The 27,057-nt window shown below is 52.7% G+C and overlaps 1 protein-coding gene across 2 annotated transcripts in view; it reads right to left on the reverse strand.

The window, feature by feature from the left end:
- Window positions 1-6: 6 nt before the first annotated feature.
- Window positions 7-27,057, reverse strand: part of RXRA (retinoid X receptor alpha) — a 66,508-nt gene continuing 39,457 nt past the window's right edge. For both annotated transcript variants that reach the window (XM_026860581.1, XM_026860580.1), the window contains exons 5-10: window positions 20,346-20,515; window positions 14,665-14,794; window positions 9,781-9,913; window positions 8,550-8,641; window positions 6,754-6,859; window positions 7-2,847 (exon numbers count right to left, since the gene is read on the reverse strand). In XM_026860581.1, the coding sequence (XP_026716382.1) occupies window positions 2,700-2,847; window positions 6,754-6,859; window positions 8,550-8,641; window positions 9,781-9,913; window positions 14,665-14,794; window positions 20,346-20,515 (779 nt within the window). In that variant the 3' untranslated portion in view covers window positions 7-2,699. The remainder of the gene's footprint in view (window positions 2,848-6,753; window positions 6,860-8,549; window positions 8,642-9,780; window positions 9,914-14,664; window positions 14,795-20,345; window positions 20,516-27,057) is intronic.

A 27,057-nucleotide genomic window follows, 5' to 3' on the forward strand; every position in this document is an offset into this window, starting at 1 on the left:
GGGATGGGATGGGATGGGATGGGATGGGATGGGATGGGATAGCTCCCGCTCTGCAGCTCGGCACTGCGCACAGCCTTGCAAAGCCCCACAGCTCAGCACCCAGCACCAAACAGCCCCTTCCAAGCTACCAATCAGGAAAAAAGTGGTTCCACCCAACGGAGAAGGACAGTGGGTTTATTCTAGTGCAACATCCACCAACTCCTTCACAAAACACCCTCATCCTCTCCGGCAAGCGAGCTCCAGGCTCCTTTCTGCCAGCCAGAGCTGGGCTGGGGGCTGCCGGCGGCCGGGGGCTGGTTTGGCTCCAGGCTGAGCTCCGTGCCGGCTGGCTGGGAGCTACCCCCTCCCTGCAAGCCCCCTGCGGGGCTGCGCCAGCCTTACGCTGGCAAGGAACAGCCTGCTCGTGTTTACTGGCACCCTTTACATATTTCATTTCTCTTGCCTAGTTTTCTTGGCAAATTCTTGCAGGGTGAAGCTGTTTAATAATATTTTCGGCGGCGTGCAGGCTGCTGGAGAAACACAGCCAAAACACTTTCCCTGCCTCTCTGGATTTGCCACTTCAGGCCAGCCTAAGGGAAAGTTATGACCTGAAATCTTGAGTATTTATTTAGCAATGAGATGGCCTGGTTAACTGCAGGGGATGGGGACTTGAGCTGCCAGGCGGGATGATGACAGGCCGGTGACAACCGTGCCCCTCAAAAACAGAGGTGGGAGCTGGTGGGCACTGATCCATCCCCTCCAGGCACAAAGGAGATGTTTGAGGAGCCAGCTACAACCCACGGGGAGCGAGAAACACGTTTGGGACCTAATACTTTGCCATTTTACAGCACAGAAGACACGAAATCAGTGGGGAAGCCCTTGGCCCCAGGCCAACCGCAGGCAGGCACCTCGTTCTTGGCTCCAAGTGCCCGTCCCACGGTGTGTTTGGGACAGTCCGTCCTGCCAAGGAGGGAAAAAACTCTCCCTAACATCCCTCGCCGCCTGCTCTGCCTTTTTTTTTTTTTCTTTTCTCTAACTCATTTTTTTCAGTGGGGTTCTGGAGACATCTGATGAGGGTGAAATGGGGAGGTGAAGGGGAAGGACTCCCTGGCTGATCTCCTCTCCCCAGGCGCTCCCGGGGAGTCCCATCCTGTGGGGTGTGGGCACATTCCCTAATCCCGAAAAACCTGCCCATCTCCCTGCTGTCACACCAAGAGTCAAGGAGAGGACCGTGCAAAAGCCAAAGTGCTTTTGGCATCCTGGATGGGGACGATGCCCACCCAGCCAGGACCTCTCAGCCCCCACATCCCTGCCCGACCAGGGAGATCGAGGGGAGGGGGAGCCTTGTTCTTGTTCCACCACTAATTAACAGCCACAATTACCAGCCTGGCCAAGCACTCCCACTAATTGTTGCTTTACAATGTTTTGCACAGCAGCTGCTGAATCAACAGGAGCAGCTGCCTGGGCGAGCCGAAACCCCCGTGTGAGGCGAGGGCGAGGGTGCTGCTGGCCCCGGGGAAACGCCTGCCGGTACCCAGGGCTGCCACATCCCCACAACGCGGCCACAGAGTGGGTGTTTTGGTGAGCCCACTCCATCAGCTGGAAATACTCCTCCAACCTCCCTAAAGCAGGTCAGGACCAAAAAAAACAAGGAGCTATTGCTCTCACGTCAGCTCCTGCTGCTCTGACCCAACAGCCCTTGAAATAAAGCAATAAGGTCTGGCAGGACAGGCTGGCCCGAGCCTGGCGAGGGGGCTGTGCCGGAATGCCGGGAGTGGTGCTGAGGGCAGGGGTCCCAGCACGACCCTACGAGCTGGGGAAGGGTGATGTTGAGGCCCTGTCAGCCTTAAAGCAAGTGCTGCAGCCGGCTCGTGTCCGCGTGGGCAGCTCCACACCGAGCGCAGAGGCATCTCCGGGAAGAGCAGCGATGCCCGGCTGCCCTCTGGGATGGCAAAAGGGGATTTTTCAGGTGCTGCTGTTCGGCACAGAGGGTGAGAGGGTGCCCGGGCTCCCTGTGCCACCAGTCGCCTCGTTATTTGGGGGGGATTCAGCTCAATCCCAAATCCTCTGCTTTTAACTGAAAGGAGAAGGCTCTGTGCAGCCACGGGTGACTCATTTGCAGGGCACGGGCCGGGCCGCCTCTCCAGCCCGCCTCTCCCTCCGCGAAGTAACTACCGAGACTACTAATAATAGTTACAAACCAAAAATAGAATTCTTTTTTTTTTCTCTTTTTTTTTTTTTTCTTCTCTTTTTCAAAAACTCCATCCTCTGAAAATAGCCAGCTGCAATCCGGCAAGTTCAACCACTCCCCTCGGCTTGTCCAAACCCCACTGCCCCAAGGGCTGGGACCGTCCCCATCCCTGCACGCACGCAGGGTGATGCCAAGCCCAGCCGGCGGCTCACCCCAAAACTCATGGCACGGCGGGGGCCGGGGCAGAGGTGCGAGCCAGGGCGGCGGGTGGCAAGCTCTCTCCGCTCCCACTTCTCTACATCTAGCGCAGGGGACCAGCGAGCAGGTCTTGAGATGCAGCAGTGACAGCAAACAGACAAGGGAGAAGGTGACGAGGAGGCAAGGACGGCAGGGGGTCGCCCCAGATCAGACGGTGCCTCCAGCGCTGGGGAGAGGAGGGAGGGATGGGCTGGGGCGGCAGCGGAGGAAAGCAGAGGAAGGGTCCCTGCGAGACCCCGGCCGGGCGAGGGACTGACCCAGCAGCAGTTCTCTAAGTCATTTGATGGGGCGCTTCCAGCATTTCCATCAAGAAGGTATCAATTGGTGTGTCGCCTATTAGCTTGAAGAAGAAGAGGTGCTCCAGGCATTTCAGGCCGATGGACCGGAGGGCTGGGAGACGGAGCAAGAGCTTTGCAAACCTGGGGGCAGGAGACAGGACACGGTCAGACATCCCCACCAGCAGCCCTGCTTCTGCCCTGACCCCCAAAGCTACTCTGGCTGCTCCTGCTCAGAAGGGCTGGGAGTCAGACACAAGCTCTTTTCCTACCAAAGTCATGGGGGTACCCTCAGAGCTGTGTTGAGAAATCATTAATGATGTTCCCAGCCTAGAAGATGAGGCAGCCACAGTGCACATTCACAACAAATGTGCTGACAGCTGAGCCGGAAGAATAAAATAAGAAATGAAAGGCCGTCTCTGGACTGGGATGTACCACCGGCTTCATGCGTCTGTGTCATACATGTGCATTACTGTTCCGTGAGTACCCCAAGATGCTCGTGGGGTCCCTACACCACAGCCACAGGGAGGAAGTGCCACGGATCATAGAATCATCGAATGGTTTGGGTTGGAAGGGACCTTAAAGATCATCCAGTCTCAACCCCCTGCCTCAGGCAGGGCCACCTTCCACTAGCCCAGGTTGCCCAAAGCCCCGTCCAACCTGGCCTTGAACCCTGCCAGGGAGGGGGCAGCCACAGCTGCTCTGGGCAGCCTGTGCCAGGGCCTCGCCCCCCTCACAGGGAAGAAGCCTTGGTGCAGGCAGTGGTGCAGGAGCCCCAGCAGCCGATACATGGTCAGGGAAAAGGACAAGTAGCCGGGAAGGGGATGGAGAAGATGCTGAGTGGGGTTAGCTGGCTCTTGGCTCGTCAATGCCCCTTTCCTACAGGCACCAGGGCACCTCCCAGGCAGCTCCCCCAGCCATCCCTGGGGCTGCTGGTGCGGCAGAAACCCCGCTGACAGCCAGGCTGGGGGCACCCTGGGGATGAAGCCAACGGAGGAGACAAGGGCTTTGATGCAAAAGCTGGAAGAAGCACTGCAACTCAGCTGGGACACGGGGTGCTCCCCTTCTCCCTGCCCAACGCGGGGCTCCGACGAGGACCAGCCTAACAAAAGCCCTTTCTCCCCAGCCTGCCCTGCCCATGCAGACGCTTGTCAGGTCGCACCCTCGATGCCGGCAAGAGCTGACAGGCAGGAGGGCTGCGCAGCCAGGCAGGGGAGAGCCAGGGGGGCTGGGGAGAGCCGACAGAGCTGCAGGAGCCGGCCGGGGCGAAGGAGACGAGCCCAAGGGCCACCCGGCCGTGCTGGGGAAAGGCTGCTGTGTGCTGGGCTCCAAGGCTGGCAAGAGGCTGCAGAAACCAGCTCCTGCAAGGGTGCTCTGGAGCACCCCGCGGTGCCACCCGGGGTGCCCCCATCCTGCCTGCCCACGCCCCTGGGGTGCAGGCAGCAAGCCCAGGCGCTGCGGGATGTTGCCTTCCCGCTCTCAAAACGAGGAAAAGGCCCTTTAATGGTCGGGAGCGCATTTATTTGTTTTTACTGCTGCACAATCAGGGCTTTAACATAAGCAAAGGCCGGAACCAGCCCAGGGAGAAGGGGACTCTCTAGAAAACACACACATAGAGAGAGAGACATGCACAAACATACAGATATTATACATGGATGCACACTTCTCTCTCCCTATTTTTTTTTTTTTTTTTTTTTTTTTTTTTTTCAGTCCTACCATCCCATTCAGGAAGTTTCACTTTAAACCAAACCAGATGATGGCTCCAGCCCTTGGATACGTTTAACTGTGAGATAACCAGCCCGCAGCACAACTGTGCCAGGGCTGCGGCTGGGAGGGGAGAAAATAGCCCCAAAATAGCCCCGATTCCCTGCGGCTGCTCGGTGTCACGTACGCACTGTGTCTGTCGTGTGTGTCCCCCCCCCCAGCAGAGAAGCAGGGGCTGGCATGGGGGGAGCACAGCTGGGTTTCCTAGGAATGCCTCCCTCCGTCTCGGCGCTGCAGAGAAGTTCCCTTTTGGTGTTTACATGGTGCTCACAAGCTCTCGGTGGCCGGGGACTGGGCTGAAGTCACACGCCAAAGGGCATCTGAAGGGGGGGGGGGGAGGAAGCCAAGCGTTCGCCGCAGCGTGGAGCAGGGGAGGGCTGCTCCCACCACGGGATCGACCAGGCGTTTGCTCAGCCACAGGAAGAACTTGTTTCCAGGCCCAGATGGTGATCACATTGTGCCATGAGACCAGGAGGATGGAGAGAGCTTCTGGGAGCTTCGTTTAGCTCTTGTGCAACTCTGGACTCCCAGCCCACGAGTTAACCCTCCCAAGCCACCTGGGCTTATTCCACCATTGCCCTGCACCACAGAAGAGATGGAGTAAGGTCAGCAATGCCCGGTCACGGTTCTCAGAACAGCCTTAAGCGTACAAAAATCTTTAAATTCACCAAGAAAGGTGTGAGGATCACACAAGGAAGTCCCCAGCACAAGGTCATTCAAAGCCAGTGAGAGATCAGAGCTCCTGGTGCAGGCTACCGAACCTAAAATGCTCCCTTACACATCACTGCTCGTTGAGGTAGAGCCCTGGGGAACTGATTTTGCTGGTGGCTCAGCGACTTTGCTCAGTCACGCACAGCAGCTTCGTGGTGGTTTGGTCGATGAGGAGCGGGGCTGTCCCCACGCCAGCCCCAGCCCAGCCTGCAGCAGAAAGCAGCAGCGTGCGAGGGCAGCACGGCTCAGCTGCCGACACTGGATGCCTGTGCAAAGCAGAGTTCATCCCACCGGGGGAATAATCCAGGATTGGCCATGATTCCCAAGGCAGTTCTCCTTGTGCCAGGTACGGCTGGCTGCTCGTTGTGAGCCCCAAGGCGAGCAGAGCTCTTCTGAAACACCAGAACAGCCAAAATCCAGGGTCTGGGTCTGGATTTGCTTAGGAACTGCAATTTAATAATGCTTTTTGGAAGAGGAGTTGGCTTGAGAGTTGGCCTGAGGTCCACAGAAACCACCCGGGAGAGGAGAGGTAATCACCCCTGCTCTGTGCACTGTGCTCATCCCCCGCTTCCCCTCCTCACCGCAGAGGCAAACACACCCAACGGGACCTTCATCCCACCTCTCCTGCCACAAGCCAACCATGAACGTCCAAGAAGCCCCTTAACAATGCATCTTTTTCCATCTGCCAGCTACCCAAAGGGGGGAAAAATAAGTCCAATATTACTTCTGAGGCCGTCATCTGCCCACTGCATTCACTGCTGTAAAAGCATTCTTTTTTTTCATTTAACCATCCAGACACGCAAGACCGGGAATGCAGGTGAGATGTAAATCCCAGTGGCTTGGGCTGTTTTTCCCAATATTCACGCCTCAGCAGTGATACGCAACAGCAGCAGTTTCCAGCGTTTTGCTTGGTTTCTCAAATGGCTGTCAGTAACTTAACTGGCAGTTGCCAGCTTCAGGCTGTAACTGGGAAAATGCGCCCACTCAGCTCCAGAGCGGTCCAGGAAAGCATTCCTAATTCCCCCTCCCATTCCCAGCTGGATTGGGGGAGGCGGGGAGGGGAGAAAAGAGCATCAATTGAGGCTTTCACTTCCCAGCAATGATGCTCATCTGCCACCGAAAATTAACTCCGTGTGAGTCTTATTTTCACTGTGGTTTGCTCTCCGTGGTTGCCAAAAGGGAAATGATACCCCTTCCCCCGTGTGCTCAACCCACTGCTGCAGCCGCAGGAGCCGGGCTCCTCGGGTCCCAGCACCGCCGTTACTGCCCGACCTTGTCCTGGCTGCATCACCTTTACTGGCACGAGGGAAAAAAAAACCTCTCTGCACTTCACAGGGGGATTTTCTAAGGATGTTCACAGCTGAAGCAGGTAGAAATGAGTGGTTTTCTCAGCAGAGTTCGCTCCCAGAAGGTGAGGGAACAGAGAGCCCTAAACGGAAGGGACCCAGCACCTGCACACAGGTGCAGTGACCCCGAGGATGACACTCGGACCCTGCCCCGGGCTGCAGCACCCACTGCACGGGGCTCTGCAGGGCCGTGAGGGTGCAGGAGAACAGGGCACAGCCAGCAACTCACCTCCCGGGCTGGTCGGGGTATTTGTGTTTGCAGTATGCCTCTAGCGACGCGTACACCTTCTCCCGTAACGCCTCCACTTCAGCCGGGTTGGAGAGACCTTTCGAGTCTGAAAGGCAACGAAAGGACCATCAGTCAAAAACCTCCAGGCTTTCCAGGCAGGCAAAGACCCCCCTGCGCACCCCCCAACGCCCCCTCCATCCCTCCCAGGACACAGCGTGGACGTGGGGCCTGAACCCCAGGAATTTGGGGCAGGACCTAACACCTCCCGGGGAGCATTCAAGCCCTGAAAGCTTTGCTCTACGATTCCAGATCTGTTTTACCCCACCTCATACCCCAACCCCAAGTGTTTTGGCACATTCCAGTGGTCACAGAGGCTCATTTAAAGGATTTAAGTCCCCCTCAAGTCCTGGGCTCGTGGGATTTCTCCCTCCAGCACAAAGCACTGCGACAGGGCTAAAGGAAAAGCCCCTGCTCTGGCAGGTCCCCTGCAACACGGCAAGGATCTGTTTTTAGTAGGGTGAAAGGGACAGTCAAGCAATTGATATCCCCAAGCACATGTGCCACGGGAACCTCTCCAGATTCCCCTTCTTTTACCATATACGGCTAATCCCAAATTACAGACAATAAATTACTGGTGATTACAAGGCGAGGGGAGAAAAAAAAAAACAAAAAAAAAAAAGTCAAGCAGAAAAACAAACCCAAGAAACAGCAATAAACCCTGCTGAAATGCCCTGGCCTGGGTTCGGTGGGAAAGGCCAGAGAAAGAGCCATGCTTGGGCACAAACCATGCTCCTGCGAGGGCAGGGAGGGGTGGCTGCAGATGTGGAGGTCTGTCCTCGGCTGCCATCTGCTTCTACTCTGGACTGGCCGGCTCTAAAATCTGAGGAACCCCCCAAGAGAGCCGTACAGGTATCGGCAGGCTGGCAGTCTATCTCCTGCTTTGTTCTCTGACACACTGGAGACAACCCCCAGCACTGAACCTTCTTCCTTCCTTGGGCAGCTGGGACCAAGGGGGAAACATGAGCAGCAAGAAGCCTCCTGGAGTCTGTAAAACTAAGCAAGCTTCTGACAAGAAGTACAGTTCTGGTGTATGCTGTGAGCAGGTTTCATGCCCTTCACCCTCTGCAGGCTCTGCAGAGGGCTCTTCCAGAAATACACTTAATAAAAGCCCTTGGATGTTGAGATCAGAAAAGAGAGGACAACAAGGTCCATGCTCTAACTTTGCTCTAACCCATATTTTTGTCCTGAAGGATATTTAGATTCCTTTTTGCTCCTATTCAGGGACAACTGCCTCAAGCACCAGAACTTTACTTTTACAGAGTCAGCAGAAACACTGAAAACAGGACTGCGTACATTGATCAAACCAAAGCCCCTCAAGCTCAACAGACAGCTCAGCCCATCAGTAGGAGTCAGCTCCCAAAGCAGGACTTGCCATCGCCTCAGAGAATTGCAGCCAAGTCCTGGCCAAGGCTGGACTCTGTATGGGCAATATTTTGGACCATGAAACTGTTCTGCCCTCTACGAACGGGAAAACACTTCTTGGAAAGTGAGACCTAGAGAGCAACCCTGGGCATGAATCCAGAGCCGTCCCTGACCTGCAAAGGACACGCTTGTAAGGTGGCAGATGCAGGTGCAGCACTTAGTTTGACTTTCATTCCTGCCTCTCTTCCTTCTTGCCCTGTCCTCAGGAGTTGGGTGCCCTCGGTTATTTGCAATGGAGCTTTATAGGTAAGAAGAGGAACCAAAGGGACAAGCATCAGCCAAGAGAGGATAGGAGAGAAGGTAACGGCATGTACCAGGGTTGAAGAGGACAATGGCTCGCAGGCAGCCTAGCTCTGTCTTGTCCATCTGCATGTCTCGCATCTTTGACACGAGTTCTGTCAGTACTCTGCAAAGGACAGAGAAATCACAGGCGTCAGCGTTAAAAAGAAATGAAAAAACACCCAGGTGTCAGACCCAGAGCGAGGTCCTCTGGTGTGTGGTTAATGAAGTCATGGGATAGTGCTCGCTTTACCAGCTGAGGATATGCCCTCATTTTCCTCCTGTATCAAAAATAGCTCATTAGGAACATCGATAGTTCCTGTGAGATGCAACAGGGACCATAAAATCTGGCTTCATACATTCACTGAAAGGCTTTGGCACCCGAGAAAGCTGCCTAAAAATAAAAAATAATAATAACAACAACAAAAAAAACCCACCCCAACAGGTATCTAAAAGCAATTTCCTCTGCCGGTAATTTTTATTACTCCCTTTGCTCTTACTGCAGGTGCCGGTCTTGAAATATTTTTCACTGATTGCCCAGTTTTTCCTGTTAGATCCTGCAGTGAAGTCATGATCTTGCACTTATGACCTCACAGGAAACTAACGATGTCACCCAGGTCCAAAGAAAAATTTCCTTGCAAAGCAAAGAAGCAAAGGTGATTTTGGTTTCAAGTGAGTCGTCTCAAGATGAGTCTCGGGCAGAGAAATCAGCCACCGTTTAAGCGGCGTCTGGAGCCACACTGCGGGTCCAACACCCTGGAAGTCTGGCTTTAAAACACTTTCCCGAAGCATGAGATTAAAGAGCCCTCGGGATACGCATGTGGAACCTGCTGGGTATTTTTGGTGCTTTTTCATTGTGAAAATAAAATCATGTCTTGGTCCAATTAAAGATGAAAAGAAATACAGGAGTGGCCTGCTCGTAACATTAGAAGGCATCTGGACCCCATGAAAGAGGCTTTGATTTGCACTGGGCAGCCCTCTCCCTGACTATTTTGGGCTGTTGGTTTCTGCAGGTTTAAGAGGAGAGATTTAATGTCATCGCCTGCAGCAAGGACCATGACATTTTCATGCAGGCCGTGGGATGGACACGCCTCAGTCCGGGCTTCTCCGACCACCAGCCCATGTGCCAACGCATCTCCACCCCACCCCTCGGGCAAGCTGCAACGTGGGGAACGGAGGCAGAGGGGTGCAGAGACAGAGATGGGGGATGTCTAAGCAAGGTGGCCGGAGCCGTGGTCCCCACCACCCATCCCTCCCCCTGCCCACCTGTCGAAGATGGCCCCGACGCCAGCGCTGTGCGCGCTGTTCCGGTGCACGTGGAGCCCCGTGGCTAAGAGGATCCCGTCTTTGACGGCGATGGAGCGGTGCGAGAAGGAGGCGATTAGGAGCTCGTTCCACCCTGGGGAGGAGAAAAGAACCAAGGCTGCAGGTTAGAGCCACAGGGTCCTCAGCAGGTTTGGCAATCAGCAAAGTCACCCCCTCAGCGCTAAAAAGAGAGGAGGAAACCACTCAAGAACCGTCTTTGGTAGAGTAACGAGGCTAGACGTGGGAAGGGAGCAGGGATCCAACCCTTTCTTGCATGTCAGGGAAGGAAAAAACCGTTAAGGAACAAATGCACTAAAAATATAACACTAATAAGGGAAGCAGTTTCCTCTATAAACCTTCCAGGCACCAGAGCAAACAGCTCACTGCCCTGCTCCTCTGTGAACCTACGAGTGGGTGTGGAGCCCTGCTTTCCCCCTCTGACCTTATACCAGTGCCTCTGAGCAGTTAAAGACCTATTAGTGCTTTGTATCAGCTAATTGGGCTCATTTTCAGGCCACGATGGGGCACAAAAGTTCATTCACCCTTATTCAGCTGTGTAAATGGGGACCAAGAAAACTCTTGCTTGCAGGTTTTTTGCTTCTGCCACAGAAATACTGGGAGGGATTGCCTCTCCTCTGGCTGTACTGGGATGTCCATCGTCCATGACTGCTCCACTAACAGCTTTCCATAGCTGCGTGGAAATTTTGTATTACTAGTTAACTGGCCATGCTACTTCGGGAGAGAGCAAACACATCCTCCGAGCCCGGACACCACGGGAGCAGTGTGAGCTAGTCACAAATGGGGAAGGGAAGGGAGATGCGACCTCCCTCCCCACCTTCCAGCTCCCCCTCGTGATTTAACACTTCTTCAAATTCTTAAACCCATTACTGGTTGAGTTCAAAAATGTCTGAAACAAACCCATAACAAGAAAAAAAATGCTGTAAAGTTCGCAGGGTGGAAATTTTGGTGACTTTCCACCAGGACAAACATCTTCACTAAAACAAGATGAGTCTTCTGCAACACCTGTGGCTGATGTACCTGGCTTGAAAATGTTCTGGGGTCCAGAACACAGGGGTGCTTGGCAGGGTCCGTAAACATCAAGATATTTTGATTTTTTATCTTTTTTCCCAGATTGGAAAAGCAAACAACATTGTTCGCCCCCCCTCCTGCCACAGAAACAAGTCTTTTCTCACTGACTGGAATAAACACAAGGTCCATGTGTGCTGTATTTACCCACTGTTGCAGAGATGGGTTGTGCCACAAGAAATGTTGACAAGGAATAAAGTTCACTCTTTCCTAAGTGGCCACAGGATGTTTCCACCCCAATCACGGGAACATTTATTTGGCTATTTACTGGGCGAGGCCTGGCACTTGCGGAGGGATTGCAACACTGTGAAACCCAAGGAGGACGGGGGAGAAGCCGTGGGACTGCCCCAGGAGCCTGCTGGAACCACGCTCCGTGGCTGAAGGGGCCCTCATAGAGCCAGACCCACAGAAAGGTGCCGTGGGTGCCTCCCACCAGCCGTCCCACGCAGACCCACAGCAACTCCACAGGCAGCCCCTCCACAGAGCTCCAACCAACACAGAGCAAAGCTGGTCCACAACGTCCCTCCAAGGCACCAGCTTTCACAACTCTGCCCTTGGCCATCACCCAACACCCCTCTGCCACCGCTCCGCACAGCCCCAGCGATGCCGAATCCAGCCTCCAGCTTGCCAGAAATATGTGAAAATGGTGAGGCTGCAGGGTGCTGCCAACATCTGCGCTGGGCTTATTCCAGCTAAGGAGCGCTGGATTAATCACCATCCTTCAGCTGAACCATTCCCATTTAGAGCTGGGCTGAAATGGGGAACTTATTTCACCAGAGCATCCCCAAAGAGCTGACAAGATAAGCAGGGAAGCAGGAAAAATTAGGCAGCAAATCTGAGTTAGAGAACAAACAAGTCTACCCAAAGAGTTTTGCATCTCAGCCCAAGCTCTGGAGAGAAGCAGAGGAGATATCTTTGACTCTCGTGACTCCCTTCTCATCAGACAAGGAGGCTGCAGCTGCCGGGAATGGCTCCTCGGGGGTAGGGAAGGCACCTGGCAGTGCGGTGACCACCGTGTTAATCCATCTCACTACCAAGTTTCCCCACCAGCCCTACAAAATGAGCTGCAGCTGCAGATGTAGTGCTCAGCATCCTTTGCCAGGCTGGCCTTGATGTAGAGAAAACATCAGGTTATTCCCGTCTCAGCCACAGCAAGCTTGGAAACACGAAAATCCAGGGAAAACAGGTTTGAAAAGTTGAGTTTTCTTCTCCAAAAAAGCTCAGAGGGGGAAAATTTTTAAATGATTCAGGATGAGAGGAAAACTACTGCCAGCCCATCCAGCACCGCTCCTCCAAAGATGCGTGCTCCACTTAATTTTGCCTCCGAGGATGCATGACTGAACCTGACGCTCTTAGCTAAATTTTAATACTTAAATATTTCATGGGCAGCTGTTCTCAGCAGGCCGCTCTCCCCACTCAATAATAGATAGAGCCACTGGTTAAAAGACTTGGGAGGGGTTATCTGAGGCCCTGACAGAGACGCTTGGAGCACGGACCCCATCGGAGCCGCTCCAGGCGCTCAGCCCGCCTCATGGCCATGGGGTTAGAGCCACCATGAAATCTGGGATGCGATGGGTCCTGCAGCCCCCTCTCCTGCCCCCTGGAGTGACCCCTCCAGGATGCCAGCTCAGAACTTGTCATAAAAAGCACCAGCACGAAGGAGAGAACATCAGGCCAGAGTATCTCCGCTTTAGCTTTCGTTAGCCTTCTGTTAAAGAGAAAGGAAAAGCTTGAACTGTTGTTGTGGGGTTTGTTTCCACTTCGTGAAAGAAAAACGCAGCTTTTTTTCCTGAATCCAGTTCTTCCCTGAGATATTTGCAGAAAGCCCTCGAAGATTTCTACAGAGATGCTTCCCCTGCTCATCCACTCTCACAAGAGGCTCTAGAGACCCTCTTCAAAAATACACTTTTTGTATTTTCCAGAGAGTGTCCTGAGCCAGCTCTGGTAATCCTCACACCCACGGAAAAGTCAGAGGAGCATCTTCACCAAAGGGCTAGCAGGAGCCACCCAGGGAGGGCATGGGACTTGGCCAAGCCTGCAGCAAGTATAAAACCCCCAAATTCTCCATTCCCAGACTACTGCTGTAATCACTAGATGAAATGTGACTATAAAAATCCCCTTTCAGTAATACAAGAAGAGTGGAAAACCTACACCAGTAAATGGTGTGACCAGAAACCATCAAGGTCAAGGATTTCAGAGAGGTTGCAAGAGGCACTGGGTATTTGGATGTAGGGCCAAGGTACGCAGTTAGACTGCTTGATAGCCAATAAAAATCTGCAGAAAGTATTAAGATTCATGCATCTGGGCTACAGTCAGCCTTATTAAACAGACTGACAGCTAGTGTTTATGTGCTGGGAAGGGGGAAACACTGATCCCATCATCCTTCTACTCTGGAGCCCTTATACCTCCTCCTGAAGCCACCTAGACTGACCTTGGATCGGAAGAGTTGTGGCAGTTCCTATGTTTTGTGTTGACGTGAATACCTTGCACTTGGTTCTTAAAGCACTTTCCTGCCCCATTTCATGGGCATTTATTTTGGGGCACACACTTTCAACAGTAAGAAGCCAGGAACGCTGACATCAAGGTGGATCAGCAGCGTCTTGTCTACAGAGGCCATTAACCTGAGGCCAGAAGAGTGCAGATAAAGGAACACATGTTTTTCCCCTCTTGAATTCCCTACAAAAGTACGTTTTGAGCAAACAAGAGGAACTTTTAAAACTACGAGGGCCTTCAGAGTCCTTGGCTTGCTCGGGTTGGGCTGATGGGCTGCTTTGCCCCAGGTACGTCTCCAGCTCACCCTGCTCTGAGGCTGCACCTCTGCTCTGCCCCAGACTCCTCCACCATTCCCTTCTGAATTCCCTTGCCTACTTCGAGTAGCCAAGGTCGGTGTCTCTCATGGCCAAGCAGAGAGCTGGGTGCCACCACCAGCCACCAAGGCCTCCTCATTTCCTCTCCCAATCTCACCCTTCACATGGAGTTTGTAATTTGCTGGAAGGAGCTTCATGTGTCCCACTGACAACTTGCCTTCCTCTTTGCTTAAGGGAGCAAAACTCTCCACTCCTTCAAGCTAAAGCCTTTAAAAAGGCTTATCTGATGACTGGAGCTATGCAAAGAGCTTCATCCCTAAAATACACCCTTGTCGAGCTCTGCTCTTGATATCTTGCTCTCCTTGCTCTTTGTTCATAACCTGGCAGTAGTCGGGGCTTAATTTACTCGATGGAAGAAGTCCCTTTTCACAGTTAACTGCTTTTCACCTCCCAAAGCCTCCGTTCTTGCAGACCCCCTGCCACACAAGGAAATTTAAAGCAAGCCCAGATAATTTTATTTTCATCTTGGTGGGTGGGAGAAGGAGGTTGATATACTTTTCTCCCCTTTCTGGTTTTAATTATGATCAAACATCTCAGTTGGATGAAATTTCACGGAGTCCCAAGCCCACTTGATCTTTCAAGTCTCGGCTTGGGAGGAAGGCAGCACGTAGCTCCCTTGGTTTAAACCACCCGGTGCACATCTCCGAGCGCCTCGTTCATCAGAGATCTTCATCTGGGCCATTTTTCACCTGATTGGCAGCTAGAGCAACATTTTGGATCACATTCAGCAACGCATCCCTTGGGGCTTTTAAAATCCTATTTAGCAACTGAATTATCAGAGGTTATTACTCAGAATCAGCTAACAGCTTTCAAGTTGCCGGGGACCTAAATCTACGTGTAATACCTGTCACGGGTGAGATGCAGCATTCCTACGGGGACTGTTCCCACTCACCTGCTCTGAGCAAGATGACCTGGTCGTCCAGGGGCAGCTCGGAGAAGTGGGGGATCCTCTTGGCCCACTCCACCAGGGTGAAGAGCTGTTTGTCTGCTGCTTGGCATATGTTCGTCACCGGGTCATTGGGCTGCCAAGAAAAGGAGATCGAAAGGCTTGGAGAAGGCAGAGCAAGGAGAAGAGGAGAGGCTGGAGGAGCAGCTGAAGGGGCTTGCTGCCTCCCTGCTGCAGTGTAGGACCCCAGATTTGGAAGCACCCCAGAAGTGGACGTTATCAGTCACAAGGAGAGGAGGTTGACTTGGTTTTTCCACCACGTGATTTTAAATAGTTTTTAGCAAGCCCCAAATCAGGAACCATGAGACCCAATATCCATCACAAGGACTGATGAACCAAACGAGCTCCAGCCTAGGGAAGGGCAGGCTCCCACCCATGTAGCACGCCTGCTCCCCATGCCAGCACCTCTCAGCTCGATAAACCAGCACCAGAGGGGGCATTACAGAAAAAAAGAGAAAAAACCCTTTCCTTTGAAATATTATCCAGTAACAAAAACCATCTGCTCTCAAGGAGGACAGTCAGCCTAAACACACCAAATCCCTGTTTAAAGGAACTGCTAACAGCTCAAGTGGGCTTGTGATTAGGAACTGGAAGAGCCTGCCTAACCCTGGCAAAGACAGACCTTACTAGTACAAGTGTGTACATAGGGTTTACCTCTCTGGACAGGGATGTATGAGCCCCTCCACATATCCCCCTGTAATCCCTGCTGATAGCTAGCAGCTTTGCTTGTACAATTATTTTTCTTCTATGTCCTTAAAAGAGCAGTTTCCAAATCGGAGAAGGAGTGTTTACTTCACCCCTGGACTGCCGGGGGAAGGGGTGTGAATTCAGAGGCAGAGTAGACACAAACGCCAGCATAACCTCTTTCTCCTGCAAGGCTTGCTTTCAGCAGGACAAGGCCATTCCTCATCATGAGCTGGCTGTGCTATGACAAACCCCTCTCCCAGGCTCGGCAGACAACGACCACACTGCTAAATCTCACTCCTGCCCCCCCAGACCCCTGCCCAGTCCCCTCCGCTGTCCCCTGGCAGCAAACACAAACTCTGTGCCTCAGTGGCCAATGTCTCCCATTCTCCAGGCTTAAAATAACCAGCATCTGGCAAGCTCAGGAGCACCTGCCTTCGAAGCATTTTCACCTGTTGTGTGCAGAGATGGATGGGAATGGGCTGGCGTTCAGCAGCGCAGCTGAGGAGCAGGGAGCATCGTTACAGGGATTTTCCCTCCTTGCTCTGCCCATCTCCAGCAGCTCCCTGAGGCATGCAAGGGCAGGGGAGTCTTGCTCTGAGGGAGCTTGGGCTCTTCCCTGGGGACAGAGATGTGAGCAGGGACTGGACTTTTCCTTGGGAGAGGGAGATAAGACAGGATTTCCTCTGGACAACAGGAAAACCCCAAGCTGGGTGTGAGGAGCTTTGCAGGGTTAAGTGTTTCACTGGAAAAACAGGGAACATCGGCACTCAGAGGTGTCTGCAGAAAGGGTGAGAAGGGACACCTGGGGCCTAGGATATGGAAACATCACCATCTTCAAGTCATCCAAGTTTGGTCAGCAAGCTGGAGCAGCCAGGTGGAGAACCCAGGCGTCCCATCTCCCTCAGGATGGGGATGGAGCCCTGCATGCCCCGGAGGGGTCATGGCTTAGGCGAGACCCCATCCTGCAACAGAAAACAACTCACGAAGCAACAGGTGCCTGCACGGCCCCACGAAAGGGGGATTTTAGGAAAGTGAGATGTTTCTGCCAAAGCTTTTATCAGGGATTGCCTCTGGGCAGGTTGTCACTGTCTCTAGGACTCGCCCGGCTGCAGCAAGCCCAGGCTGCATCACCGCTGCACAGGCTGTAGCCAGCCTTTGGTGCTTCGTACAAAGCCTCAGCGTGGGGCCCAGCCTTTGATTACACCTCAAATGGCAGTTCCTGGAACCACCACGGTGCTTCCTGGCAGGACTTAATCGCCATACCTTGGGAGGCAGCTGAAAGTATCATCCCTGAAGCTGAAAGGGTCCTGCCTGTCTCCGGGAGAGGATCTGCGAAGCGGTGCTAGAAACCCTCCCTGAGCAGGGTAAGCAAATCCCCTCCTGCAGTAAATAGCAAGGGCACGGTGCCGGAGTGTGACAGAATGAAAGGACATGCAGGCACCTGATCCTTCTGGAAAACCAGAGCTTGGAGACATCTTCCAGAAAATGGTGACTTGAAACCAGCTGCTCAAAGGCCAATTAAGAGCTAATGGGGATAACGCCTCTCAGTTACAGGCTTTGCCTTTCAGTGGCCAGGAGCCCATCCGAGGTGGTGCTTACACTGCAGGAGCCCAGCTTCACTGCTGCTGGGGACACAGGGCTGAGGCAAACCCATCCCTGCGCCCCATCGTCCTGCCTGGGGACAGGCACCTGCTGAGGGCGTAGGGCCAGTCCCCAGCACCCGAGGGACACGGATCACACGGGGTCTGGGGGCTTTCTGGGGGATGCAGTGTGGAGGGATCCTGCAGCCGGGTAGGATTACAGCTTGTGGGAACCTCCCAAAGGATTTATCCCCTTCTCCACGGTCAGAAGCCAGACAACCATCTCAGTTAGCAGCTATTTGCAGTGGCTGAAGAGCTGTTATCAGGAGCTCACCAGTGCAATTACTTCGAGTGAGTGTTTTCGTGATGGTCATGGAAAAGCTAGTCTTGACACTCTCCTACCACCCAAGGCAGGAGAGCAGATCTGCAGGGGCACGTCCCTCTGTCTTAGTGCTTTGGGCCTGGCTCAGCATCCTTCCCTGTCCTGTCCATGCCACCTGCAAGGTTCACACCCCACTATATCCCCCCTTCCCCATCATGGGCTTCAAACCGTGAACGTACCCATCCTCTCTGGTGCCAACCAAGGTGTCAGGACAGAGCCGTGGGTCCCTGCACACATACTCGGAGCAGCACTTCACCACCAAGAGGCTGCAGACACCTCGCCCTCCCCTTTTACCAGTTCTGAGGACTGTGCTGAAGCCCCACAGTTGTGTCCCACACAGTCCTAGGCGAAAGAAATCAGTGCCAGTGCCAGCCTGGTGAAGCAGAGGGACCTCCCTCAACCGGAGTTGGGATCTCTGCCCTCAGAGCAGCCAAGGCACCATGGCACAAGGTGACAGTCGCATCTGGGAGAGGAGGGTGTGAACTCCTACAGCACCCTGACACCCCATCCCAGCCCGTGTCAGCTCGGTAGAAAGGGCCGTGTAAGTGCTGGAGCTCTGCCTCTCACCAGCAGCATTCACTGTGGATGGGCCAAGGCGCAGGGGCACAACTAAAAGGACCCAACATACCAGGCTAATCGGAACTAAAAAATACATTATTCTTTACCCCATGTCTATTGGGGACTGACTTTGCCTGCCTGTCCGTCGCTCGGGCTCTCTGGGGAGGGCTGGGAGGAGAGCAGCTCCTTCGTCTTCCCTCGGCTCATCCGGTGGCCTCGTCACCACGAGCTGCTGATCTCATACATCTGCTAAACCTGCTACAAATGTCACCTCATCGACAGAAGCCGCTTGACAATAATAGGGCATTTCAACAAGCCTCCTGCTTCTATTTAGATGCAACACACATCCTTGTTCGCAGTAATGCGTGTTGAATTATGCAGGAACCAGCTTTCAATTTGCTACAAGAGGCTGAGGAGACGCAGTGCCAGACGAAGCCATTTATTTCAGCTCGCTCTCTGGGGTTTGTTTTCAAGTCAGCACAACGCTGGCTACAACTCCCCTGAAGTATTTTTAATCCTGATAGCAGTCAGAGCCTCCCCGAGCCCCTCACTAACCATGGCTGAGCTACCTCCTCCAAAAAAGCCCCTTTTGCAGCCTCGTGGCGATGGGACCCTCCGGCCGGGGGGCATCACTGGGGTCCCAAATGCAGGGGAGCACCATGGCCCTGTACCCATTTCTGCAGAGTTTCACTGAGGAGGAATTGGTTCTGTCTGTAGCCAGAAGCCTTACTCCTCACCTAGCAAGTCAGCCTAAAGCCAGCCCTAAAGCCTTAAGCCTCACCTAGCAAGCCAGCCCTAAAGCATCCTCGTAGGTAAAGGCCAAAAAGAGCATCTCATCCAAGGAACGGCCTGACTCGCAGATCTCCTGTCAAGCCCTGCCAGATCAGGTATTCCTGGCTCAATCCTCCCAGCCTCTTAGAAAGAAAGAGATAAAGTATGATTGTAGCAGAAAATAAATACTGCAGAGACTTTCCACTTGCTAGAAATAGCTGCATTTCATCATCCCAACCTCAGAGACACCTAGCACAGAGCAATAGGAAATGCAGAGGGATATTTCAGCGTAGGATCCTGCTCTCCCGGCTGAGCCAGCCTGCACGCTGGCAGAGCCAGGCAGCCAGGGGATGCTCCCCAGTCCCCAGCAGCAAGGCTGGCAAGAGCTACCAGGGTCCTGGGGTTAATTTAGCCCCTCCGCAGCCCTGATGACACCAGCAGCGGCCCTTCCTGCTACCAGAGCATGTGGGCTGGGCTGTGCCTGCCAGAAGGCATCGCCGTAAGGTAAATGGGAAATTAAACACGTGCAGCTGACCCCGGCCCCAAAAGCACACGCACAATAGAGCACGGCAATTTTTTTAAATTTTTTTTTCCTCTCTCCCTCCATCTCTTTGCTTTGAGACTTCCCAGACCCTCAGGGCTCCCCCGGTGTACCCAGGGGTGAGGGTATTTAGCCCCACTCCTGACCCTACTGCTATGCTAGTTGCCCCAACTGCTGTCCCATCTGTTCGAGGCATTCCTCTATTCCCACCGCTTTCAGGGGAACAGGGGCTGTCGAGGAATGGGGACTGCATCCTAAATGCTGCCTCGGCTGGGCAGCAGCTACTCGCTCTGCCACAGGGCTCTATGAGGGATCTGCATAGAGTCTCTCCTAGAAACAGAATTTCAGAGGGTAGGTTGGCTCTCACATTTGGAGGCAGCTGCTTTGCAGGGAGGCTTTCTCTAAGCAAGGCTATAGCCTGCAGATAAGGGAATCTCTTAGGAAAGGGACCAAAACGGTTTCCCTCACCACAGCTTCTCACTCTTTTCCTATTTCCCTGTCAGCTATCTCTTGTTTACACAAGGTCCTGTTAGAGCCCAGATGCTTCAAGCAGGCCCTAAACGCAAGCTTCTAAATGGGAAAGGAAATTGAAAGCAAACTTCTCACCGAACTTCTCCAGATTTTCTCTTCTTAGAGCCAAGCAGCTTTATAATTCTGCATCTGAAAAGTCCCACCCTAATTTTACAGCTCTTATCTCTTTGCACTTCAGCCACACCAGTCTGTTTGTCGGTTTGACTGGACTCTGAGCTCTTCAGAGCATGGAGGATCTTCCTGCCTTTTAGCATATGGGTTGTTAACTAAAATAAAATCATTTCTGTGAGCCCTTCTCATCATGCCCTACAGTATCTGTTCCTTCCCTATGGCTGTGAGACAGGAAAGTACCAGTGCTGGTGGTTGTGCAGGGGCAGAGGGGTTTGCTTTCCTCCTGCTTTCATCTAAGCTCACACACGGTGTCTACAGCAGAGCTAAGAAGTTGCATTTCTGAGCTCTATTTCTTTTCCCACAGGATAACCCCTCTCTGACCTAGGCTCGCTGCTGTATGCTAGGTCAGTCCTGACTGCTAGGTCAATCCTGGCCAATCCTGGGGCCAAGGGAAGCGCTGCCTTACCGAGCTCGGCGTCAAGCCCATATTTGCTTCGATGTACGTCTCTGTCTTTGGCTCCACTGCGAGTTCAGCTTCCAAGATCTTTTCCACGGGCATGTCCTCATTGGCGCTACTTGTTGACTCCACCTCGTTCTCGTTGCGGTCCTTCCCCCGCTGCCTCTCCTCCTGGACAGCTGGAAGTGACAGAGAGGGGACAGTGTCAGTCTTGGGCCCCTGGCCATGATGTTATGAGCTGAGCTGGGATCCTGAAGCTCCACGGAGCTACTGAGCCATGAAAACCTAAAGCATCCTCAGACCTGTAGGATCACACAGACATCTGAGGTCTTGCTCTCCCACCTGACCTTGCCACCAGTGTGGTCAGTGGGTCTAGGGCTTGGATAGTCCAAGGGGGTGTGAGGTTTGGAGAAGACACCGAGCAGCCCTGGCCTGGGAGAGCTGCTCCTAAGAGCACAGTGAGGGAGGCTCCGGCTTAGCCCTGGACTCTGCTGGGAAAACCCTCTTTCTGCAGAGGGAGAGGTCCTGGGAACAAAAAAGTTAAAGACACACAATGAAAAGAAAAAGAAGCGACACAGCGAGTCACTGGGGGAGAGGGAAATGGATGGGTGAAGCGATAGTACAAGGGAATCCTAAAGAAAAGATAAATCGGTCAGCTTAAAGTGTAAATCCAGAGTACAACCATCTTCTGAGCCAGGCAGGGCTGAATGTCCGTGGGGGTCATGTCATGCACCGAGTTCCCCAGTCCAGCAGCGATGGCACCGGCTGCCACCAGGCTCCCGCGGGACAGGTGCCGGGAGCAGGGACCTGCCGGCGCAGCTCTATGCAAACCACCATCCCGCCTTTGTCTCGGGGCAATTTCTAAACAGACAGGAGAGACCTGTCCCAAATCCTGTGTGGTAGGAGTAATCTAGCCAGAAGCATGTGACATGCCGATGAGTTAATGTCTGAGCAGTAAGTAGATGAAAAACACCTACTAGATGCTAATAATAAGGATCTCCCTTTGAAACGAGCACACAGGCTTTCCCTAAACCTAGAAAGTACCTTTAAGCAGTTACACCAGCAACTATCTCCTTCTCAATCATCACGTTACCTACCCTAAATCACACGCTTTTCCACGCACCGTTGTTTCCCACAACATGTTTTAGCCCAGTCTAGTTGAGAACAGCCCAAGAAACAGGAGTTTCCATCACTGGTCATGAGAGACAACTCCCTGAACTTACCCAGCGCTTTGTTGAGGACTGAATGAGGCATTCAGTAATGTAAAACGCCTGCTATTTATTGACAATTATCCCAACACTTTACCTCTCTGCTGAATTTGAAGCTGGTTATGTGATGTTAAGAGAAAGCAGCAGGGGTGCAAGTATTGTTCTAGGGAAATCAGAGCTGTCTGTAACACAATAAGGCTTTTCAAGCCATCAGTGGGACCAGCTCGACGCAAAGTGCAAAAATAAAACCTAGAATATATAAACTTATTTCTTAAAAAAAAACCCCAGGAAATTAAGACACACGGGAGAAGAGTCCTAGATGGACATTGATCCCATTAACCCAGCTCGCCAAGGCCTGGGGCTGATTTCCACTCCCCTCCCGCAGCACCGTTGCTGTTTGCTGCACGTCAACACTGTTCAGACTCCTTCCATGTAAAAGCTGTTATGCAAAAAAAAAAAAAAAAAAAAAAAAAAGCAAGAGGTTATTTTTTGCAAACTGCTCTTAAGTTTATGGGCTGCAGAGGCTCCCGAGGCCCACGCAACGTTTTTCTGCTGGGTCTGCCAGAGCAGGTAAGCTGCTGCTGCTGTCAGAGCTCAGATTTGTGTCGTGGCTTTTGTCCATCTGGCTCTTGTCTGGCACAGATTCTTCTCTTCACTTTTTCAGGCCAACATAAAATCCTGCTTAAATTTCTTCCCCCACCCCTACTCCTGCTTTCTCAATCATCAGAAAGCTAGAAATTTTTTGCTTAATGCCAACCCTCCTTCAACAGCACAGATGCACCAAAACTCCTCTGGGCACATTAGAAGAGATAAAACACCTACTAAATAACAGAAAAGCCTAAGAGAAAGGCAAACCCTCAACAAATGGGATTTTATAAAATGACTTAAATGCCAAAGACCTGATGCACAGTCACAGGAGGTCTCAAGGATAAAGGTGCAAAGCGTGTTTCCTTGCTCTGAGATCAACCACCCCCGCTGCCGGGGCCACTCCGCCGGGAAGGGGTGTTAGTCCAAAAAACACATCCTCTTGCTCAGCTGCCAGTGGCTTAGCTGGACACTGGGATTTGTGGGAAAGCAGTGCAGAGGTCTGGGGAGACAGGGGCTACTTAAAGCCTGAAACCTGCAAATCTCAACCTCATCAAAACCAACAGTCACATTCTTGGGGGGGGAGGTGAAGAATCAGAGAAACACTTGAAGGGTTCTAGGAGAGGGAATTTTACAGGTCCTCACGACAGCGTTTGCTAGCGATGAGGCTGAATCTAGCTGATATAAACAATAGATGGAAGAGACAGATGGAAAGAGATTATGGATGTTGGTATTTATTTCTATTGATCTGTGCTTTGAGCTGTTACACCAGCAAGTCGGTGCTGCTGCTCGCTGCGGAGCTGGTCAGCAGAGAGCTGACTCATCCCAGCCTGCCCAGCCCCACGCCAAACGCTTGACTCTCGCCCCTGCCCAGCTGGCTGCCGGCAGCAATGACACCCCAGCCAGAGCAGATGGCGCATTCTCACCGAGTATGTCAGGTCCAAAGATAAACCTTGCCACGGAGAGCATCACCTGCTTTGCTACCCCCGTGTTTCCAAGACCAGACGGCCCTCTCTAAAGCCAGGATAAGCCTGGCATTGCTTTGCGATCCTCCCCGCAGCTTGGATGACCTCCATCTATCCATCCATCCATCCATCCATCCATCCATCCATCCATCCATCCATCCCTCCATCCATCCATCCATCCATCCATCCACCCACCCATCCCCTGCGCCTGGCTCTCTGAGCTGCAGAGACCGTTTCAGAGATGCTGTTATCCTCCCTTCCCCCTGCGAAGCTGCTTCATGCACAGGTCTTCACCAAGGCGTGCATCTGCGGGAGGAGGTGACTGTACCACGTGAAGTTCAGCTGCTGCTGGCTCACAGGACCCACGTCACCAGGTATTTATGAACCCGATGTGGCAATGACCGAGGACACCTGCCCAGCCCTGGTTGTCGGATGTAGCTTTTGGGGATGCCCAAGAGGCAGCGACTCCTCTAGATGCTGCCTCAGTTGTAGATGCTATTTTCTCTCCCTATGGGCAGCTCAAGGAATGAAGTGGGAGCAGCTTCATCCTGAACATGAGCAACAGATCGGGTCCTGCAGCAGCTCTGCGCCTGGCACTGGGGTAAGCTGCCACTGCACACATGAGCTCCCCTCCAACGGTCACCTTACGGTCACCTCCTTCTCCCTGGTGTGGCACACTCAGAGTCCCTCTTCAGGATGCAGAGGATGAATTCATCTCAAATCTAGCGTCTCCGCTTTCCTAGTTTCAGCACCATACAGCTCCAGGGGTGGCAAGCCCAACACAACGTCCCTGAGAGGGATCTGCAGTTTGGCTTTCAAGACTCCTGTACTCTGTGGGTTCCAAGACTTGAACTTTCCTGCAGATGCAGCCACCCCTGCAGTCGGTGCCTCAGAAGCTCAGCAGAACGGAGAGGACATCCAAGATGCAAGGAGCAGGCGAAATTGTCTAAGAGCTGCCAGTCATACAGCTTCTTAGCAGAGTCCTCCATGTCTCTGATCTCCACTGGCATAAGCCCAGGGACAGATGTCTGCAATTCACTGCCACCAGTATTTTCCCAGACCTGCTGAGACCTGACAAGCTGGTGCTCCTTCTTAGGAGTGATGCTGAGGGACACATCACCATTGCACCAAAGAATGGGGACTGTGTTTCCTGAGATGTAGGAAAAAATAGCAGGTGGGGTAGGAGGAAAGCAAAAAGAAGCAAGTATTCAAGCAAATGAGCTTTTTTTTTTTAAAAAAAAAGTCATGCAATATGGGATGTTTGTGTGAAGGAAAATCTTCAGCATATAAACCCTCACCATAAAGACCTAGGACCTCATCTCTGGAGTCCACTCCCCACTCCCACTGGGGATTAGTCAAATAAACCACGGTGGAATGACAAAAATGCATTTTTCAAATGGATTTGGTTTGGAAGCTGGGGTTTTTTTGTGGCTTTGGTTTCTTATCTTTTTTTTTTTTTTAAATACAAATGTGGTAGCTGCATGGCAGCTTGTCTGGTAATACTGAAACAGGAATACCTTGTTCTTCTCGGCTTCCCAGAAGTCTTGCGTGCTGGGATGGATGGTGCTCCATCCCTGTAACACAGTAAAATTTAGAAACAAAGATCCTTATATCATTTGGCTCTTGTTGCTTCTGCTGGATTTTTCTCTTCTTTTCGTGTATGTTGTAAACTCACAGGTTAAAGACAAAAAACCACTGGGGTTCTGCAACTGGCTCCTCCAACCCAAATTCTCCTTTGTGGCACAATCAATGTATATTTAAGAAAAAAAAAATTATTCTCAACTCTAGACAGGCCACAAGATGCTTCTCCCTCCTGTCTTGCTTGTGATGCTTCGCAGGATTAGCAAGGACAGGACACAGCGTGGCATTTCAGGGGAGCTGGCTCTGCTGTAGCTCCCTTGCTCATCACCGATGCCCCGCTCTGCACCGCGCCCTTCTGCTCAGCTGGGTGGGTCAGGAGACATCCAGCTTCTCTCCAAGAGGACCTTGGGATGAGAATTAAACGACAGAGCGGCTGCGATAACAAGGCACTTGGCAGCAAATGACCTACAAGGGCCTTTCCAAACCTCAGGTGGGGCTGTCTTGCTCTTACTGCAATAGGATGGTGACAACGAGGTGAAGGGCTGGAGAACACCTCCCCGGCTGCTGCTCACCAAGGTGAGGGAAAGGCTGACCAGGGCTCGGCAAGACCAGTATGACCCTCGTGTGTCCCATCACACTCAATTACTGCCTCAGCAGACGGGCTCATCCGGACAAACTATGGGGCTTGTCTCGGATGGAGGTGGGGAAGCCATCGAACGAGCCCGTGTCCTGGTCCTTCCACCTCACCGCTCCAGCTGCGGGTGTTTGATGAGACCCACTCTTAGAACTGTGCTGTTCCCAACGGTGCAGATTTTTCTCGCTTGCTGCAACACAGACAACACTCTCCTGCGAGGCAAAGCATTCCCAAGCTGTCGCCACACCAGCCCTGTCTGCCGTGTTTTCAGAGATGAGCTTTCCCGCGCTCTCCTCTGTGTTGATGGCTGTGCCAATGCTTTCGTTTTCTTCAAGGAGACTCGTATGGTTGAGAGGTTTTCTCGTCTGATTTTCTTAACATAAGGGAAGCATTTAAACCCTGCAATCCACTTGAGGAGAAAAAAAGATGTTGTAGTCAAAGAGCTCTGAGAGGCAGCCCCACCTCCTCCAGCTATGTCTCAGCTGAGCCAAGGACAGAAGCCTGTGTTTTCCATGGCACCTGATGAAGAGGCTGTCGTGTTATTCTGCTTGATTTGGCCTTTACTTGCCTAAGGCCAGTTGCTGTCATTTTTCATCTCGAGCTTCTCCAGCCCATCTGCACTTCCCCAGGCTACGCTACAGCAAGACATGGAGCCCCATGTGTCAAGACCACTTCTTGGTGACCTCTCTAAGAATCACAACGTCTCGTCCCGTGGACTGCAGATGAGCCTCAGCCACCTGGGTCCAAGGACTGATGTGCAAAAATTCCAGACCCATCCTCTGCCAGCGTGCACACCAGCACTGGACGCCTTTGCCTTCGCTTGTGGTGCAGCAACAAGCAGGTTTGAGTCCATTCCAAAGTGAGAAACCAACCCAGCTCAGGTGCCCAGACCAACTGGTGTGAGTGACTGCGGTTGAGTAATGAACTTCCCAGCTGCTGGAGAAGAACAAGCCACTCGCTGAGGCTCTGGGGAGGATTTGGGGGACACTGCTGAGAGACCACTGCAGCATCCCCAACTCCTGCCCCTTCACCACAAGCCTTATGATGAACACTGCCAAGTCCCTGCTCTTTGAGCCGTGTCAACACCCCCGAATCCCAATCCAACAGCAAAATCTATTCCCTTTTTAATCTTTGGGCTCGTGGAGAGAAACCTGACGCTGTGATCTGCAGACTAATTACATTTTTTAAAAGGTATGACAAGTGGATGCTCTGTTTTTGAAGCCATAGGTGCAATGCGGGCACTCACAGCCGGGTCCCCCACACCTCGGCGCAGCCACGGCTGCCATGAGGGGAGAAAGAGGCACAAAGGGGACAGGATTTTTCACCAAAGCAGACGTGTCTCTCAGAGCCCCTGTGGGTAGGAGCATTGCAGGCTCGCTTGTTTGCTGAGAGAGATGTGGAGGCTACAGCGGCTCCTAATTATCACTCACCCAGCGTTAATACAGATGAGCACTTGTTTCTGAGACAAAAATCCATCCTTCCAGGAACAATAGTGTGGATGACTGGCTGGGGTTTGTTTCTTTTCAGGAGGGAGGAGGGGGAAGGATAATTCACTCCCACCAAAAATGGACTGAATGGGGTTTTCTCTGGGGCACAGATCCAGCATCTGGAGTCCCTGGGCACGGGGAGCCCAGCACCGGGGGGGCCAGGCGCCGATGCTCAGCCCATTTCTCAGCCGTGGGTGAACAGAAGATGCAATTACGGGCCTTGGTTCTCCCGTTTGTCTTAGCACGCTCTGATCCTCTCCC

This window comes from Athene cunicularia (genome assembly GCF_003259725.1).
Source record: "Athene cunicularia isolate RWA chromosome 17 unlocalized genomic scaffold, athCun1 chr17_part1, whole genome shotgun sequence".
Lineage (NCBI taxonomy): Eukaryota > Metazoa > Chordata > Aves > Strigiformes > Strigidae > Athene > Athene cunicularia.